The sequence below is a fragment of the Simochromis diagramma genome, unplaced genomic scaffold, assembly GCF_900408965.1.
Source record: "Simochromis diagramma unplaced genomic scaffold, fSimDia1.1 OVJJ01000565.1, whole genome shotgun sequence".
Classification (NCBI taxonomy): domain Eukaryota; kingdom Metazoa; phylum Chordata; class Actinopteri; order Cichliformes; family Cichlidae; genus Simochromis; species Simochromis diagramma.
The window spans coordinates 1,963,717-1,978,983 of record NW_024387304.1 but is presented as its reverse complement, the minus strand read 5'-3'; the positions used below and the strand labels follow the sequence as shown (position 1 = coordinate 1,978,983).

The 15,267-nt window shown below is 39.2% G+C and overlaps 1 protein-coding gene across 2 annotated transcripts; it reads left to right on the top strand.

Annotated features, from left to right (window-relative positions):
• Window positions 1-1,160: 1,160 nt before the first annotated feature.
• On the top strand, window positions 1,161-14,804 carry si:ch211-69b7.6 (neuroblast differentiation-associated protein AHNAK). 2 transcript variants are annotated; one of them, XM_040004306.1, is made up of 6 exons: window positions 1,161-1,247; window positions 2,614-2,667; window positions 2,806-2,923; window positions 5,080-5,249; window positions 5,539-11,329; window positions 11,984-14,804. In XM_040004306.1, the coding sequence occupies exons 2-6, from the start codon at window positions 2,665-2,667 to the stop codon at window positions 14,338-14,340; spliced, it is 8,439 nt and encodes a 2,812-aa protein (XP_039860240.1). In that variant the 5' UTR covers window positions 1,161-1,247; window positions 2,614-2,664; the 3' UTR covers window positions 14,341-14,804. The 2 variants fall into 2 exon arrangements, with proteins under 2 accessions (XP_039860240.1, XP_039860239.1); XM_040004305.1 differs by having other exon boundaries at window positions 5,539-14,799.
• Window positions 14,805-15,267: the final 463 nt, after the last annotated feature.

Sequence of the window (15,267 nt, the reverse complement as noted above, 5' to 3'; positions counted from 1 at the left end):
GTACTGTTTTAAAGCAATCTGACTTTATTTTTTGACACATTTTATTTTTTTGGCATCAACGTCAGACTTTTCAGACATATGACATTGATCAAATAACCACATGCTGATCATCATATTAATATATCTGTATGTGTCATAAATTGATCCCCTTCATCTCATGAATTGTATTTTCAAGTGCATTTTACTTTAATGTAAGACCAAGACAAAGAGCAACTGACAACCTGAATAATAAAACATTTGTCAGTCAAACAATTAAGGGAGGATAGCATGAATCATTTAAATTGATGAAATAATAATGGAATGATCCCGGCAGCTTTAATGTGAGCTGTAAATCCAATTTAGATTCAAGTATTAATAAAAAAAAAAGTTTATCTAAATGTTGTGATTGTGATGTTTGTATGCTTAGTTGCAGGTGAGTATATTTTGACAGGAGTGATTTTTTTTTTTTTTTTCTTGGCTTGTCAACAGCTGTAATGTAAAAATTCGTTGGTAATAAAAATGCTATTGATTATTAAACATGTATGTTGAGTTCATTCACCAGATTTGCCTGAGAACAATTAAAAACACTGTACAGTCAGAGCCCATATGGAGCTGCAGCTGTACCCTTTCAGGTAGGATTATATAATTCTGTGAATGCAACTGAGCTCTCTTTTCTTTCAATCCAGATTGAATCAGACAACAGTCTTTGTCCTCAACAAGTGACTAATCGGAGTGACTCACACGGTGAACGCCTGCCGCTCCCTTGGCTCAGGTCAGAATTTTTCTTACCACACTTATCAAGTTGTCAGGGGAGTGTTTGTTTTTTTATTTTGTATTTTGGTCCCTTAAAATCAGGAATCAACCGTAATGCTAGCTTTAACATGCGTGCATACTCTATCTGTTTGCTTTCTAGGAAGAAATGTGCGGCTGTGTGACAGACACGTGGGTCAGACACTGACACGACACAGACTCTTGTCTGTTGTCGTGTGTATTTGTGTTTATATGCAGCGAGCCAGAGGCATGTGGTAGTCAAGGTGTGTGAAAGTTTCATGAGGGCGTATGATGCAAAAACGCATGTTTGTGTCTGTTGACAGTTAATGGCTCTTTAAAGTGGAACCTGTTTGGCTGCTTCAGGTTGAGTATATGTCCACCTGACTGCTCTGTATATCCTCATTCTCACCCTTCAGTGGAAATAGCATGGACTGGTGACTCTGTGGGGAAACTTTACGACACGACTCCAACACCACAGCAGGCACATGCATGCTGAGGTAAGCTCAGTGTCTTAAATTTACTTTTCACTAGCAGGTTTCATGCGTCGTGGTGGTAGTGGGTTGCATTTCAGCTTTTCACCTGGCACCATTTCACCATATACCATTCAGTCTGTCTTCAGGTTTATTTTATTTTTGCAGCTAAACAAGCATCTTTTTTTCTTTTGAAAGGCATTACTTTTCTTTATGACATTAGTAAATCTTTCAATAAACCTCTCAAGAAAAAAAAACCTCACAAAATGGTTTTTTTTTTTTTTGAAAGAACGTGTCTGGTCATCATTGTTCTGCATCTTGATGTTTTCACTTTTTTATAATTAGAAATTATACGTTATCTGAGGATTGTTAAATATTAGCACTGTAGTTCATTCTTCTAATTGGGACTCAACAAAGGCATGTGCACTTTGGCTTACTTGTAAAATGTTTAATATGTAACTGAATAGTATATCAGTGGCGTCCTTTAATCAAATGCCATTTGAAGTTGTGCATGATACCTGCTAAATGCTGAAAGTTTAGTCTTTTCATGCTAGCGAAGGATAAAATCCTCATGAGGAGATGTTTGATTGGAGTTGTTTACATGTCTAATTGTTACCTTTTTGCTAATTTTTTTTCAATTTAAACATCATACAAACATAAATTATGTATATTATTGTACCTTAATATGATTTCACTTAAAGTGAAAAATAAAAAGAGTCTATTGCCAACTATCATGTTGTTTTAACATTTTATGTATTTTAACAGTCCTGAGATAATTATTGACATGTCCATGTAATACCTGTTGCCTGATCACTCTTTATGTTGTTGCTGTTCAGCAATAGTACACTGAGGTTGCGGAGACATTTGTGTGGACATTTATTTCACATTTTCTATTAATGTGTGGAATTATAAAAACCCATAGATCATACTGTGTTGGATTCACAGGAGGCCTTTCTGTGTTCTTGTGTCATTGTGTTAGGAAGCAGTGGGTGTGGCTGCTTGGGCTTTGTGTGCTTGCAAAAAGAAAACAGTCTTGAAAAACCTGTTCTAGGTTTTCCTTAATGATGAGCTAACAGTTTCAAAGCCATAGTTTGAATACCTGAAAGATACATCTGCTGACTCACCTGGGTGCCACTTCTCTAAGCACATACAGTACAGAACAGTATGTACAAAAATGGATACAGTCTTCCTCAAAGCCTTAAGATTTTTTACATTTAGTATGTATAGTAAAAATCTTTTAGAGGGGCTGAAATCATCCCATTTTAATGTTGTAGCTGACTGGTTTAATGCTCTACTTTAAGGAAAATACATGAACAGTTTGCCATTTGTTTTACTTGCTCCCTTAATCTGTTAATCAAAGTCTGTTAACTGTATATTATTTGTTCTTTTACAGGCTTAGTCAACCTGGGTTTCTCAGTGCAATAGTGAGAAAACCACAAGAGTCATGGTATGAAACGTTTACATATTGTTTTAATTCTTCCTAAAATGCTCATATATACAGAATTGAATAGTTTTGTTTTAAATTGTCTACTTTAGAGGAGTAATTCTTCTGTTCAGTTTACAAAAATGTTGCTTTTACTTGCAGCCTTCACATCGCAGGGGAAGAAGCCTCTCTGAAGCCCTGACCTTGGAGCAGTTAGAGGAGGGAGGGGTGGTCATTTCCAGTATCAATAATGTCTCATCCGGCAAAGGACTAAAGGAAGGTATGAATCTTGACATCCTATTGAAACTTCTCTTCGTATTGTTTTTGACTTTTTGAAAACAAGAAATAAAATAGTTGTTCCTAAAAAGAACACACCTTAAATTCAAGGAAACTATTGTACATTTAAGTGCTGTGTTACCACTATATATTAAATCGTTATAGGAGGCCTGATCTTCCAGGTCAGGGGTTGGCAACATGCGGCTCTTTAGTATTTATACTGCGGCTCCACGTGGTTTGGAAAAAAATTCTAAGTATTTAACTGAAATGTATTTTATTTGTGTTCGTTCTTTTTTAACTTGTAGTTCTAAATTAGAAGATTATTGTGATCTTGAAATATAAAAATAAAATGATATGCTGTTATTTTTTATTGCTCAAAATAAGCGTCACACTCGCGTAAGGCATACCAGCAGGAATACAGTGCGTTTATGGAGACTTTCAACCCCAGGCAGGCCAATTATGGATCTTCGGATCCACATACGTATGTGAGCAGCTATTCTCCACCATGAGCTATGGTAAAAACAAACACCGCTCACGCCTCAAAGAGGACAGCTTACAGTCCTGCGTAAAGATGAAGTGACTTCGTACAGCCCCGATTTGCAGACGCTGTGTGCAGACGGTTTGGACCTGAAGTCCCTGTGAGGGACCAAGCAGCCAAAGCAAAGAGGACACAGGCAAAAAAGTGTCTTCAAAAAGGGTTTTCTTTATTTTAACCCTCAAAAAGTCCAAAATTAACAAAATTCAAAAACATACTTAGCAGGCCCATAAAAGAGGTCAACTAAATAGAACTCTACAAAAAGGAATTTCCAGAAACTTAAACAAAACAAAGTGAGACACAACTTAACTCACAAACTGACCTAATTACAAAGACACATGAGGGTAGCTTTTATAATGATTTGGCCAAACCATTTACACACAATAGGGGAGAAACAAAAACACACACTAATATTAACTAAGCACAGAATAACCTAACTAAACCTAAAACACCCCTGCTCCTGGTAAGCCCATGGTTGGTCCTGCTGAGCAGGCATTTTGTTCCCAGAGTCCTCAGCCACGCCTTTTGCCCAGACTGGAAACAGCCACCGCCCAAACCCAGGTAACGCAAAGAGAGAGAAACATAATTAATATAACAAAACATTTTTAGAAAAACCACACAATGTTACTATGTGCGTGCCTCATAATACCAGTGTTAGGTTTAACCAAATGATTAATGAAGAAAACTGCAAAGCAAACTAATAAAGTAAAAAATGGACTGATTTACCCCTGTGTGGCTGATGCCATCACAGTCCCATTGTAAACATACAACGACAGACCCGACGATGTTTGCATGTACATGCTTTTTGCTTTATTGACCACTTTTCACACATGGTTGCTGTAGCCAAACAGCCAGCTGTAACTTTCCAGCTCACAGCCCAACACATACCAACACAACAGCAGAGAGAGCACAGACTTTAAACAGGCGAGGCTTGATTGTGGAAGCCGTTCAGGTCCGTCCACCTCCCCTGCAGCGGCACTGCAGACACATTAACCACGTAAAATAAATATTTATGCAGATATTTTGCAAATATTTATTTTTCATTTTTGAGGCAGTTAAGTGATTTTTTTTCCAATTATTTTTAAAATTCAGGTCAAGGCTCCGCTACAGGCTGCGAAATGGCAGCTGTGATGTAAAGGTGATATAAGGATGATGGCTCACTACAGTTTTTGTTTAGTATATGAATAATTTAACTTCAGCTTTTTAATTCATTTAAAATAGACCTTCAACTAGGTGTCTTTCCTTTTTGTTATATTTTTTAAAAGGTCAAAATGTGTTCATTACATAAATAAAATGTAATTTTCTCTGTAGCACTTCATGGATTTCATGAGCAACACACTTTAGGTGTTTATACAAAGCATAAAGGTAAAAAGCAAGAACAGTGTTTTCTTCATTTTAGATGTCAAAAAGTATTTGCGGCTCCCAGTGTTTTCTTTTCTTTGGAAACTGGGTCCAAATGGCTCTTTGGGTGTTAAAGGTTGCTGACCGCTGTTCTAGGTCAAGATCAGGCCAGGTTTAAAGTACTAAAACTGCCCTTGAAGGATATACAGTATTATTTGCACATAGTCAAGCATGTTCTCGAACAAGGTATTTTTTTGTGCAAGAACTTTATTTGTCTTTTTCAGGGGATGAAATTCTGGGGGCAACAATCAATTTTGATCAACTGTCCAAAGAAGAGGTGTCAAAAGTACTGAAGCTGATGGAGCCATTTGATGACAAAGTTCAAGTCCTCACTCGAAGCAACCGGAGCAAGAGCCTAGACAATCTGGACCAGTGTACCAAGGGTCCTGAGGCTGTAGGTTAAATGCAGATAATATCAATTAAAAATAAAGGATTAGTAATTATATTAGTTTCAGTATGTTTATGCAACAGTGGAACACAGTTCACAATTGTTTAAATTTTCTGATGCAGATACATTTAATGCTGGATGCAAAAAAACAAAACAAGAGAATTTGGTACTCAAATTAAATAGTGATGATGATGATGATGACAATTGATAATTAATAATTATCTCCCATCTGTTACAACACATAAACTCTCATGTTATAGTTGCATTCCAATCACCAACTTCTCACTGTTTCCAGATGCTGACGGATTCCTACAACAAACTGTACAACACCAAAATCAAGAAGTTTTTGATGGATGATGTACCCAGTGTTGAAGGGGGCTACGTGAATGGGGAGTTTACTGCCAAACCACCTGTACAAAGCTCATCCAAGGTCAACCAAAGAAATGACATGGGGCTGCCTCGCCTTGGAGTTGACTTTGGACTTCTGAAATCCAAGACTTTAATCACAGATGCTAATGCTGATTCACACTCTTATGAGGGAAGCTTAACAGATGGCAGCAATCTGAATCTTCCACCGCTAGGTCTTGGCTTGAATGGGACTAATCTAAGTGAAGCTCAGGTTCCAAGATTCAAAATCGGTGCCAGATGTCCAGATCTAGACTTACCAGAAGACCCAAATGTCAGCACTACATCTTGTATGCAATTGCAAAATACTGACCACCCATCATTTGACGATGCAATGCGAAATCTTGAAAATCCTCAAATTGGACTTGAAGTTCCAGAAGTAGATGTAGGCCTAAAAGGTTCAAACATTACTACCCCTGAAATGGGGATAGACCTTGATGGCAGAAGTTTCTGTGGTCCATCTGTTAATTCCAGCGTTCCCAAAGTGGCCATTGAAGGAAGAAACCAGGAATTCAAAATGCCTACATTTAAACTGCCAGATCTGGGCCTCTCAGGATCTTCTTTTAGTGGTCCAGAATGTGACGTTAAGCATGAAGGCACACCAGGGAAACTCAGTCTAAAGTATTCCAAGAGACTGAAAAACCCAGATCTAAATTTGGATGATTCTTCCAGTTATGTAAAATCACCCAAGCTTAGGCTGTCTGGGATATCACCTGATTCAGAGCAAGGAATGTTGGGTATTAATGTATCAAAACCAGATATCAGTGGGACAGACACTGACATGCCTTTAGGTGAAATCAAGATGTCACACAAGAAACCAAGGATTTCTCTTAAATCTCCTGATTTAGATTTGGACGCTCAATCTGGCATGCTCAAAAGTGACACTGATGTTAAAACACCTGACCTAAGATTGAAAACATCAAAACTAAAAGGTGGCATGTCTGCACCTGATGCAAACATTCCCAAAGCTGACCTTAAGGGTGAAAATTGGGCCACTGATGCTCCATCAGTTAGTATTAAAGGTCCATCTGGAAAATACAAGGCTCCAACGTTTAGAATGCCCAAATATGACTTACCAGTCATTCAGGTTCCTGGTTTGAATGGAGACTTGGATGGACCCGATGGACAGCTTTCAGGTATACTGCCTAGAGGGTCAAATTTAAAACTAAATGCACCTGACATAAATGTGCCAAATGTTGACCTCAAAGCACAAAAACTAAAAATTAATGCACCAAAAGCTAACTTAGACTTTCCATCAGGTGATCTCAAAATGCCAGAACTTCATGGTCCAGATTGGGGTGTTAATGCTCCTTCTGGGAAATTAAAAATGCCTAAATTTAATCTGTCAGGGACACTGCCTAAAGGACCAAATTTGGACCTGAACGCAGATCTGAATTCCCCAGATCTTAATCCAAAAGCTCCAAAGATAAAGGGTGGAATTGATGTCCCTGATTTGGACTCACCAGACGTAGATCTGAAAGCTCCCAAATTAGATATGAACACTCCAGATGTCAACATTGGCTCACCAAAAGGGAAGCTGAAATTCCCCAAAATGAAAATGCCTAAATTCAACCTTCCAAGCCTTAAAGGTCCTGAAATTGATGGCAACTTGGATGGTCCAAACATAAATACACCCAATGTCAACCTCAAAGGTCCTAAAGCGGATCTTGATCTAGATATTTCTGGTCCATCTGGCAAGTTTAAAAAGCCAAACCTGAATCTGCCTGATTTAGGTCTTTCTGGTCCAAAGTTAGAAGGCCCTAACTTGGACCTTAAAACACCTGACCTAGATATCTCTGGTCCCAATTTCAGTGGTGGAATAAATGCACCTGACATAAACATGCCAAACATTGACCTCAAAGCCCCAAAGCTGAAAATGGATAAACCAAATGCCAACTGGGACTTGCCATCAGGTAAAGTTAAAATGCCAGAACTTCATGGTCCAGATTGGGGTGTTAATGCTCCTTCTGGGAAATTAAAAATGCCTAAATTTAATCTGTCAGGGACACTGCCTAAAGGACCAAATTTGGACCTAAACACAGATCTGAAGTCACCAGATCTCAATCTAAAAGCTCCAAAGATAAAGGGTGGAATTGATGCACCTGATATGGACTTACCAGACATGGATCTTAAAGCTCCCAAATTAGATATGAACACTCCAGATGTCAACATTGGCTCACCAAAAGGGAAGCTGAAATTCCCCAAAATGAAAATGCCTAAATTCAACCTTCCAAGCCTTAAAGGTCCTGAAATTGATGGCAACTTGGATGGTCCAAACATAAATACACCCAATGTCAACCTCAAAGGTCCTAAAGCGGATCTTGATCTAGATATTTCTGGTCCATCTGGCAAGTTTAAAAAGCCAAACCTGAATCTGCCTGATTTAGGTCTTTCTGGTCCGAAGTTAGAAGGCCCTAACTTGGACCTTAAAACACCTGACCTAGATATCTCTGGTCCCAATTTCAGTGGTGGAATAAATGCACCTGACATAAACATGCCAAACATTGACCTCAAAGCCCCAAAGCTGAAAATGGATAAACCAAATGCCAACTTGGACTTGCCATCAGGTAAAGTTAAAATGCCAGAACTTCATGGTCCAGATTGGGATGTTAATGCTCCTTCTGGGAAATTAAAAATGCCTAAATTTAATCTGTCAGGGACACTGCCTAAAGGACCAAATTTGGACCTAAACACAGATCTGAAGTCACCAGATCTCAATCTAAAAGCTCCAAAGATAAAGGGTGGAATTGATGCACCTGATATGGACTTACCAGACATGGATCTTAAAGCTCCCAAATTAGATATGAACACTCCAGATGTCAACATTGGCTCACCAAAAGGGAAGCTGAAATTCCCCAAAATGAAAATGCCTAAATTCAACCTTCCAAGCCTTAAAGGTCCTGAAATTGATGGCAACTTGGATGGTCCAAACATAAATACACCCAATGTCAACCTCAAAGGTCCTAAAGCGGATCTTGATCTAGATATTTCTGGTCCATCTGGCAAGTTTAAAAAGCCAAACCTGAATCTGCCTGATTTAGGTCTTTCTGGTCCAAAGTTAGAAGGCCCTAACTTGGACCTTAAAACACCTGACCTAGATATCTCTGGTCCCAATTTCAGTGGTGGAATAAATGCACCTGACATAAACATGCCAAACATTGACCTCAAAGCCCCAAAGCTGAAAATGGATAAACCAAATGTCAACTTGGACTTGCCATCAGGTAAAGTTAAAATGCCAGAACTTCATGGTCCAGATTGGGATGTTAATGCTCCTTCTGGGAAATTAAAAATGCCTAAATTTAATCTGTCAGGGACACTGCCTAAAGGACCAAATTTGGACCTAAACACAGATCTGAAGTCACCAGATCTCAATCTAAAAGCTCCAAAGATAAAGGGTGGAATTGATGCACCTGATATGGACTTACCAGACATGGATCTTAAAGCTCCCAAATTAGATATGAACACTCCAGATGTCAACATTGGCTCACCAAAAGGGAAGCTGAAATTCCCCAAAATGAAAATGCCTAAATTCAACCTTCCAAGCCTTAAAGGTCCTGAAATTGATGGCAACTTGGATGGTCCAAACATAAATACACCCAATGTCAACCTCAAAGGTCCTAAAGCGGATCTTGATCTAGATATTTCTGGTCCATCTGGCAAGTTTAAAAAGCCAAACCTGAATCTGCCTGATTTAGGTCTTTCTGGTCCAAAGTTAGAAGGCCCTAACTTGGACCTTAAAACACCTGACCTAGATATCTCTGGTCCCAATTTCAGTGGTGGAATAAATGCACCTGACATAAACATGCCAAACATTGACCTCAAAGCCCCAAAGCTGAAAATGGATAAACCAAATGCCAACTGGGACTTGCCATCGGGTAAAGTTAAAATGCCAGAACTTCATGGTCCAGATTGGGATGTTAATGCTCCTTCTGGGAAATTAAAAATGCCTAAATTTAATCTGTCAGGGACACTGCCTAAAGGACCAAATTTGGACCTAAACACAGATCTGAAGTCACCAGATCTCAATCTAAAAGCTCCAAAGATAAAGGGTGGAATTGATGCACCGGATATGGACTTACCAGACATGGATCTTAAAGCTCCCAAATTAGATATGAACACTCCAGATGTCAACATTGGCTCACCAAAAGGGAAGCTGAAATTCCCCAAAATGAAAATGCCTAAATTCAACCTTCCAAGCCTTAAAGGTCCTGAAATTGATGGCAACTTGGATGGTCCAAACATAAATACACCCAATGTCAACCTCAAAGGTCCTAAAGCGGATCTTGATCTAGATATTTCTGGTCCATCTGGCAAGTTTAAAAAGCCAAACCTGAATCTGCCTGATTTAGGTCTTTCTGGTCCAAAGTTAGAAGGCCCTAACTTGGACCTTAAAACACCTGACCTAGATATCTCTGGTCCCAATTTCAGTGGTGGAATAAATGCACCTGACATAAACATGCCAAACATTGACCTCAAAGCCCCAAAGCTGAAAATGGATAAACCAAATGTCAACTTGGACTTGCCATCAGGTAAAGTTAAAATGCCAGAACTTCATGGTCCAGATTGGGATGTTAATGCTCCTTCTGGGAAATTAAAAATGCCTAAATTTAATCTGTCAGGGACACTGCCTAAAGGACCAAATTTGGACCTAAACACAGATCTGAAGTCACCAGATCTCAATCTAAAAGCTCCAAAGATAAAGGGTGGAATTGATGCACCGGATATGGACTTACCAGACATGGATCTTAAAGCTCCCAAATTAGATATGAACACTCCAGATGTCAACATTGGCTCACCAAAAGGGAAGCTGAAATTCCCCAAAATGAAAATGCCTAAATTCAACCTTCCAAGCCTTAAAGGTCCTGAAATTGATGGCAACTTGGATGGTCCAAACATAAATACACCCAATGTCAACCTCAAAGGTCCTAAAGCGGATCTTGATCTAGATATTTCTGGTCCATCTGGCAAGTTTAAAAAGCCAAACCTGAATCTGCCTGATTTAGGTCTTTCTGGTCCAAAGTTAGAAGGCCCTAACTTGGACCTTAAAACACCTGACCTAGATATCTCTGGTCCCAATTTCAGTGGTGGAATAAATGCACCTGACATAAACATGCCAAACATTGACCTCAAAGCCCCAAAGCTGAAAATGGATAAACCAAATGTCAACTTGGACTTGCCATCAGGTAAAGTTAAAATGCCAGAACTTCATGGTCCAGATTGGGATGTTAATGCTCCTTCTGGGAAATTAAAAATGCCTAAATTTAATCTGTCAGGGACACTGCCTAAAGGACCAAATTTGGACCTAAACACAGATCTGAAGTCACCAGATCTCAATCTAAAAGCTCCAAAGATAAAGGGTGGAATTGATGTCCCTGATATGGACTTACCAGACATGGATCTTAAAGCTCCCAAATTAGATATGAACACTCCAGATATCAACATTGGCTCACCAAAAGGGAAGCTGAAATTCCCCAAAATGAAAATGCCTAAATTCAACCTTCCAAGCCTTAAAGGTCCTGAAATTGATGGCAACTTGGATGGTCCAAACATAAATACACCCAATGTCAACCTCAAAGGTCCTAAAGCAGATCTTGATCTAGATATTTCTGGTCCATCTGGCAAGTTTAAAAAGCCAAACCTGAATCTGCCTGATTTAGGTCTTTCTGGTCCAAAGTTAGAAGGCCCTAACTTGGACCTTAAAACACCTGACCTAGATATCTCTGGTCCCAATTTCAGTGGTGGAATAAATGCACCTGACATAAACATGCCAAACATTGACCTCAAAGCCCCAAAGCTGAAAATGGATAAACCAAATGCCAACTGGGACTTGCCATCGGGTAAAGTTAAAATGCCAGAACTTCATGGTCCAGATTGGGATGTTAATGCTCCTTCTGGGAAATTAAAAATGCCTAAATTTAATCTGTCAGGGACACTGCCTAAAGGACCAAATTTGGACCTAAACACAGATCTGAAGTCACCAGATCTCAATCTAAAAGCTCCAAAGATAAAGGGTGGAATTGATGCACCGGATATGGACTTACCAGACATGGATCTTAAAGCTCCCAAATTAGATATGAACACTCCAGATGTCAACATTGGCTCACCAAAAGGGAAGCTGAAATTCCCCAAAATGAAAATGCCTAAATTCAACCTTCCAAGCCTTAAAGGTCCTGAAATTGATGGCAACTTGGATGGTCCAAACATAAATACACCCAATGTCAACCTCAAAGGTCCTAAAGCGGATCTTGATCTAGATATTTCTGGTCCATCTGGCAAGTTTAAAAAGCCAAACCTGAATCTGCCTGATTTAGGTCTTTCTGGTCCAAAGTTAGAAGGCCCAGATCTCAACCTAAAAGCTCCAAAGATAAAGGGTGGAATTGATGCACCTGATATGGACTTACCAGACATGGATCTTAAAGCTCCCAAATTAGATATGAACACTCCAGATGTCAACATTGGCTCACCAAAAGGGAAGCTGAAATTCCCCAAAATGAAAATGCCTAAATTCAACCTTCCAAGCCTTAAAGGTCCTGAAATTGATGGCAACTTGGATGGTCCAAACATAAATACACCCAATGTCAACCTCAAAGGTCCTAAAGCAGATCTTGATCTAGATATTTCTGGTCCATCTGGCAAGTTTAAAAAGCCAAACCTGAATCTGCCTGATTTAGGTCTTTCTGGTCCAAAGTTAGAAGGCCCAGATCTCAACCTAAAAGCTCCAAAGATAAAGGGTGGAATTGATGCACCTGATATGGACTTACCAGACATGGATCTTAAAGCTCCCAAATTAGATATGAACACTCCAGATATCAACACTGGCACACCAAAAGGGAAGCTGAAAATGCCAAAACTGAAAATGTCTAAGAGTAATCTACCAAATCTTAAAGGACCTGAGTTTGATGGCACTTTTGACGGCTCCAACATTGACCTCAGGGCACCAAATGCCAATTTCAAAGGTTCCAAAACTGGCTTAGAAATGCCTGATGTTGATTTTGGTAGCCCATCAGGAAAGTTAAAATCTCCAAATTTAAAATTACCTGATGTGGGATTTTCTCGACCGAAATTAGATGGGCCAGACTTTGAAAAAAATTTGAAAGTCAAAGGTCCAAAGGTGAAAGGTGGACTTGATGCACCTAATCTACCTTCATCAAATATAGACTTTAAAGGTTCTAAAAATGGCTTTGAATTCCCTGATGTTGACTTTGGTAGCCCTTCAGGGAAATTTAAAACACCACATTTGAAAATGCTTGATTTGGGATTTTCTGCACCAAAAACAGATCTCCCAAAGGTTGACCTCAATTCACCAGATGTCAGAGCTAAAGTACCAAAAGGCCCAAATTTGAAATTAAATTCAAATCTAAAAACTCCAGATCTGAATCTCAAAGCTCCAAAGATGAAAGGTGGACTTGATGTGACTAAGGTAGACTTACCAAACATGGATCTCAATGCTCCCAACTTGGAAATGGACACTGCAGATGTTGACATTGGTTTGCCTGAGGCAACTTTAGATGTTACTGGTGCAAAAGGAACATTTAAAATCCCAAGTTTAAATACACCAGATCTCAGTATCTCTGGACCACAGGCAAAAACACCACATATGAGACTTTCTGGGCCTGGCGTTAGTATGTCAGATTTCAATTTACCTGATGCCAATTTCAAGAGTCCCAAGCTCAATACAAAACACCCTGATGTAGGGATTAATGGTAACATGGGACAACCTAGGATGGACTTTAATGGCCCTCAGTTAAGAGGCATAAGAGGTCCAGATGTTGACACAAATATTCCCTTAGGAAACATCCATGGCCCTCGTGCTGATCTTGATTTAGACAGAAAATTAAAACAACCATATTTCAAGCCGCCTCAGTTTAGAAGCCCAGTTTTACATCAAGCATCTGATATTGACTTTGGTGGAGCTTTGAGACCAACAAATCTTGATATTAATCCTCCAAATGCAAAACTGAATATGAAACAACCCCAGATGAAGGGACATATATCAAGCCCAAGGGTTAGTGCTCCAAACATGAACCTCAACATGCCCAAAGTTGCAATGCACCCTCCACAGCAGCATCTGAGATCTCCAGGTCTTAGTATTGATGATCCTTCATTGTATTTTCAAACACCTTCACATAAACATCACTCACAACATAGGTCAAATCTAACCATGAAACTTCCTGACCTGGACATAGATGGTGATATCAGACTTCGTAATACTGATAGAAGGTCCCATAGAACCAAAGTAAGATCCAGCTTCCCTGGAATGGATGGCGTTTTCCACCAACATATTGATTTAAATCATTCAGATCTCAATATTGACGACTTTACAGGAAAACATCATGTGCTTAGAGCTAGATGTTCCAACCTTAATCTCCAGGCTCCACACAGCCATGGACACGCAATCTCCCCATCTGGAGTTAACACTGGCATGAGGGACCCCAGAAGAATCCCATCTGGCTATATCAAACACAATACACGTTTGCCACAATTTTCTCCAGAATCAAGAATGAGAGCATCTAACACTTCAGATGGATACTATGTGACTGTTTTTCCCAATCAAGCACAAAATCAAAAGAGGCCAAATCGTAAATATAACACACTTGGAGGGCTTGACTTTCATCCAGGAAACTTGGACCTTGAAGTTCCCAATGAACATGACCTAAGAGGGTCAACATTCTTTTTCTCCAACCTTGTATAGCTTTCAAAGGACTTGTGTTTCCATTTTTAGTGTGCTTTTTGTACTGTAGTTATATGTTTTGTGTGTGTGTGTGTGTGTGTGTATATATATCGTGGCTTTGCAATGATGTTACCTAGATTACAGTGCAGCATTATTGCTCTTATTTTATTAAATGTAGTAGAACTGCTTTTTGTATCATAAATGTTTTTATATTTTTTAACAGTTATTATTTACATTTTCTCTAACTATTATATTAAAGGAATAAAGGAAATATGTGGACTTGTGGGGTCCTATAGGGTACTTTTACAAGATTAAATGAATACATTTTCTTTAGATACTATATTTTTAAATACTATCCGTTGAATTGCACAGTATTCAAAGTTGTGTATATATATTATCATTCTGGTTCTTTTGGATGTTCATTGTGTCTATTATACATGTGTATATACTGGAGTTTATTAAAAACCATTCTTATTTCAACCAAATTTTTGCTTCCAATATTTTAGAGTAATTATGGAACTTAAAACACTGTTTAAGATCATTCTTTCATATTAAAGAATTCATGTTGTTACAATACTGTACAAAGACCTTCGGGAGGTCCAGACCAGCTCCACCCAGTTCAGATAGAGGGAGAGGAGGTGGAGGTGGTCAACACATACAAGTACCTCGGGCTGTGGGTGGACAACAAATTGGACTGGTCATGCAACTCAGAGCACCTGTATAAAAAAGGCCAAAGCAGACTGTACTTCCTCAGGAGACTGAGGCCTTTTAACATCTGCAGGAAGCTCCTGAGGATGTTTTACCAGTCAGTGGTTGCAGGAGTACTTTTTTATGCTGTGGTGAGCAGCACAGCAGAGAAGGACTCATCCAGGCTGGAGAAACTGATCAGGAAGGCTAGCTCTGTGTTCGGCATGAAGCAGGACACTCTGGGGACAGTGGCAGAGAAAA

Excerpts from the sequence above, each read along its gene's own strand:
- si:ch211-69b7.6 (XM_040004305.1), top strand. Across the intron at positions 2,924-5,079 it reads CGGCAAAGGACTAAAGGAAG|GGGATGAAATTCTGGGGGCA; the intron begins GTATGAATCTTG and ends TGTCTTTTTCAG. Across the intron at positions 5,250-5,538 it reads GTACCAAGGGTCCTGAGGCT|ATGCTGACGGATTCCTACAA; the intron begins GTAGGTTAAATG and ends CACTGTTTCCAG.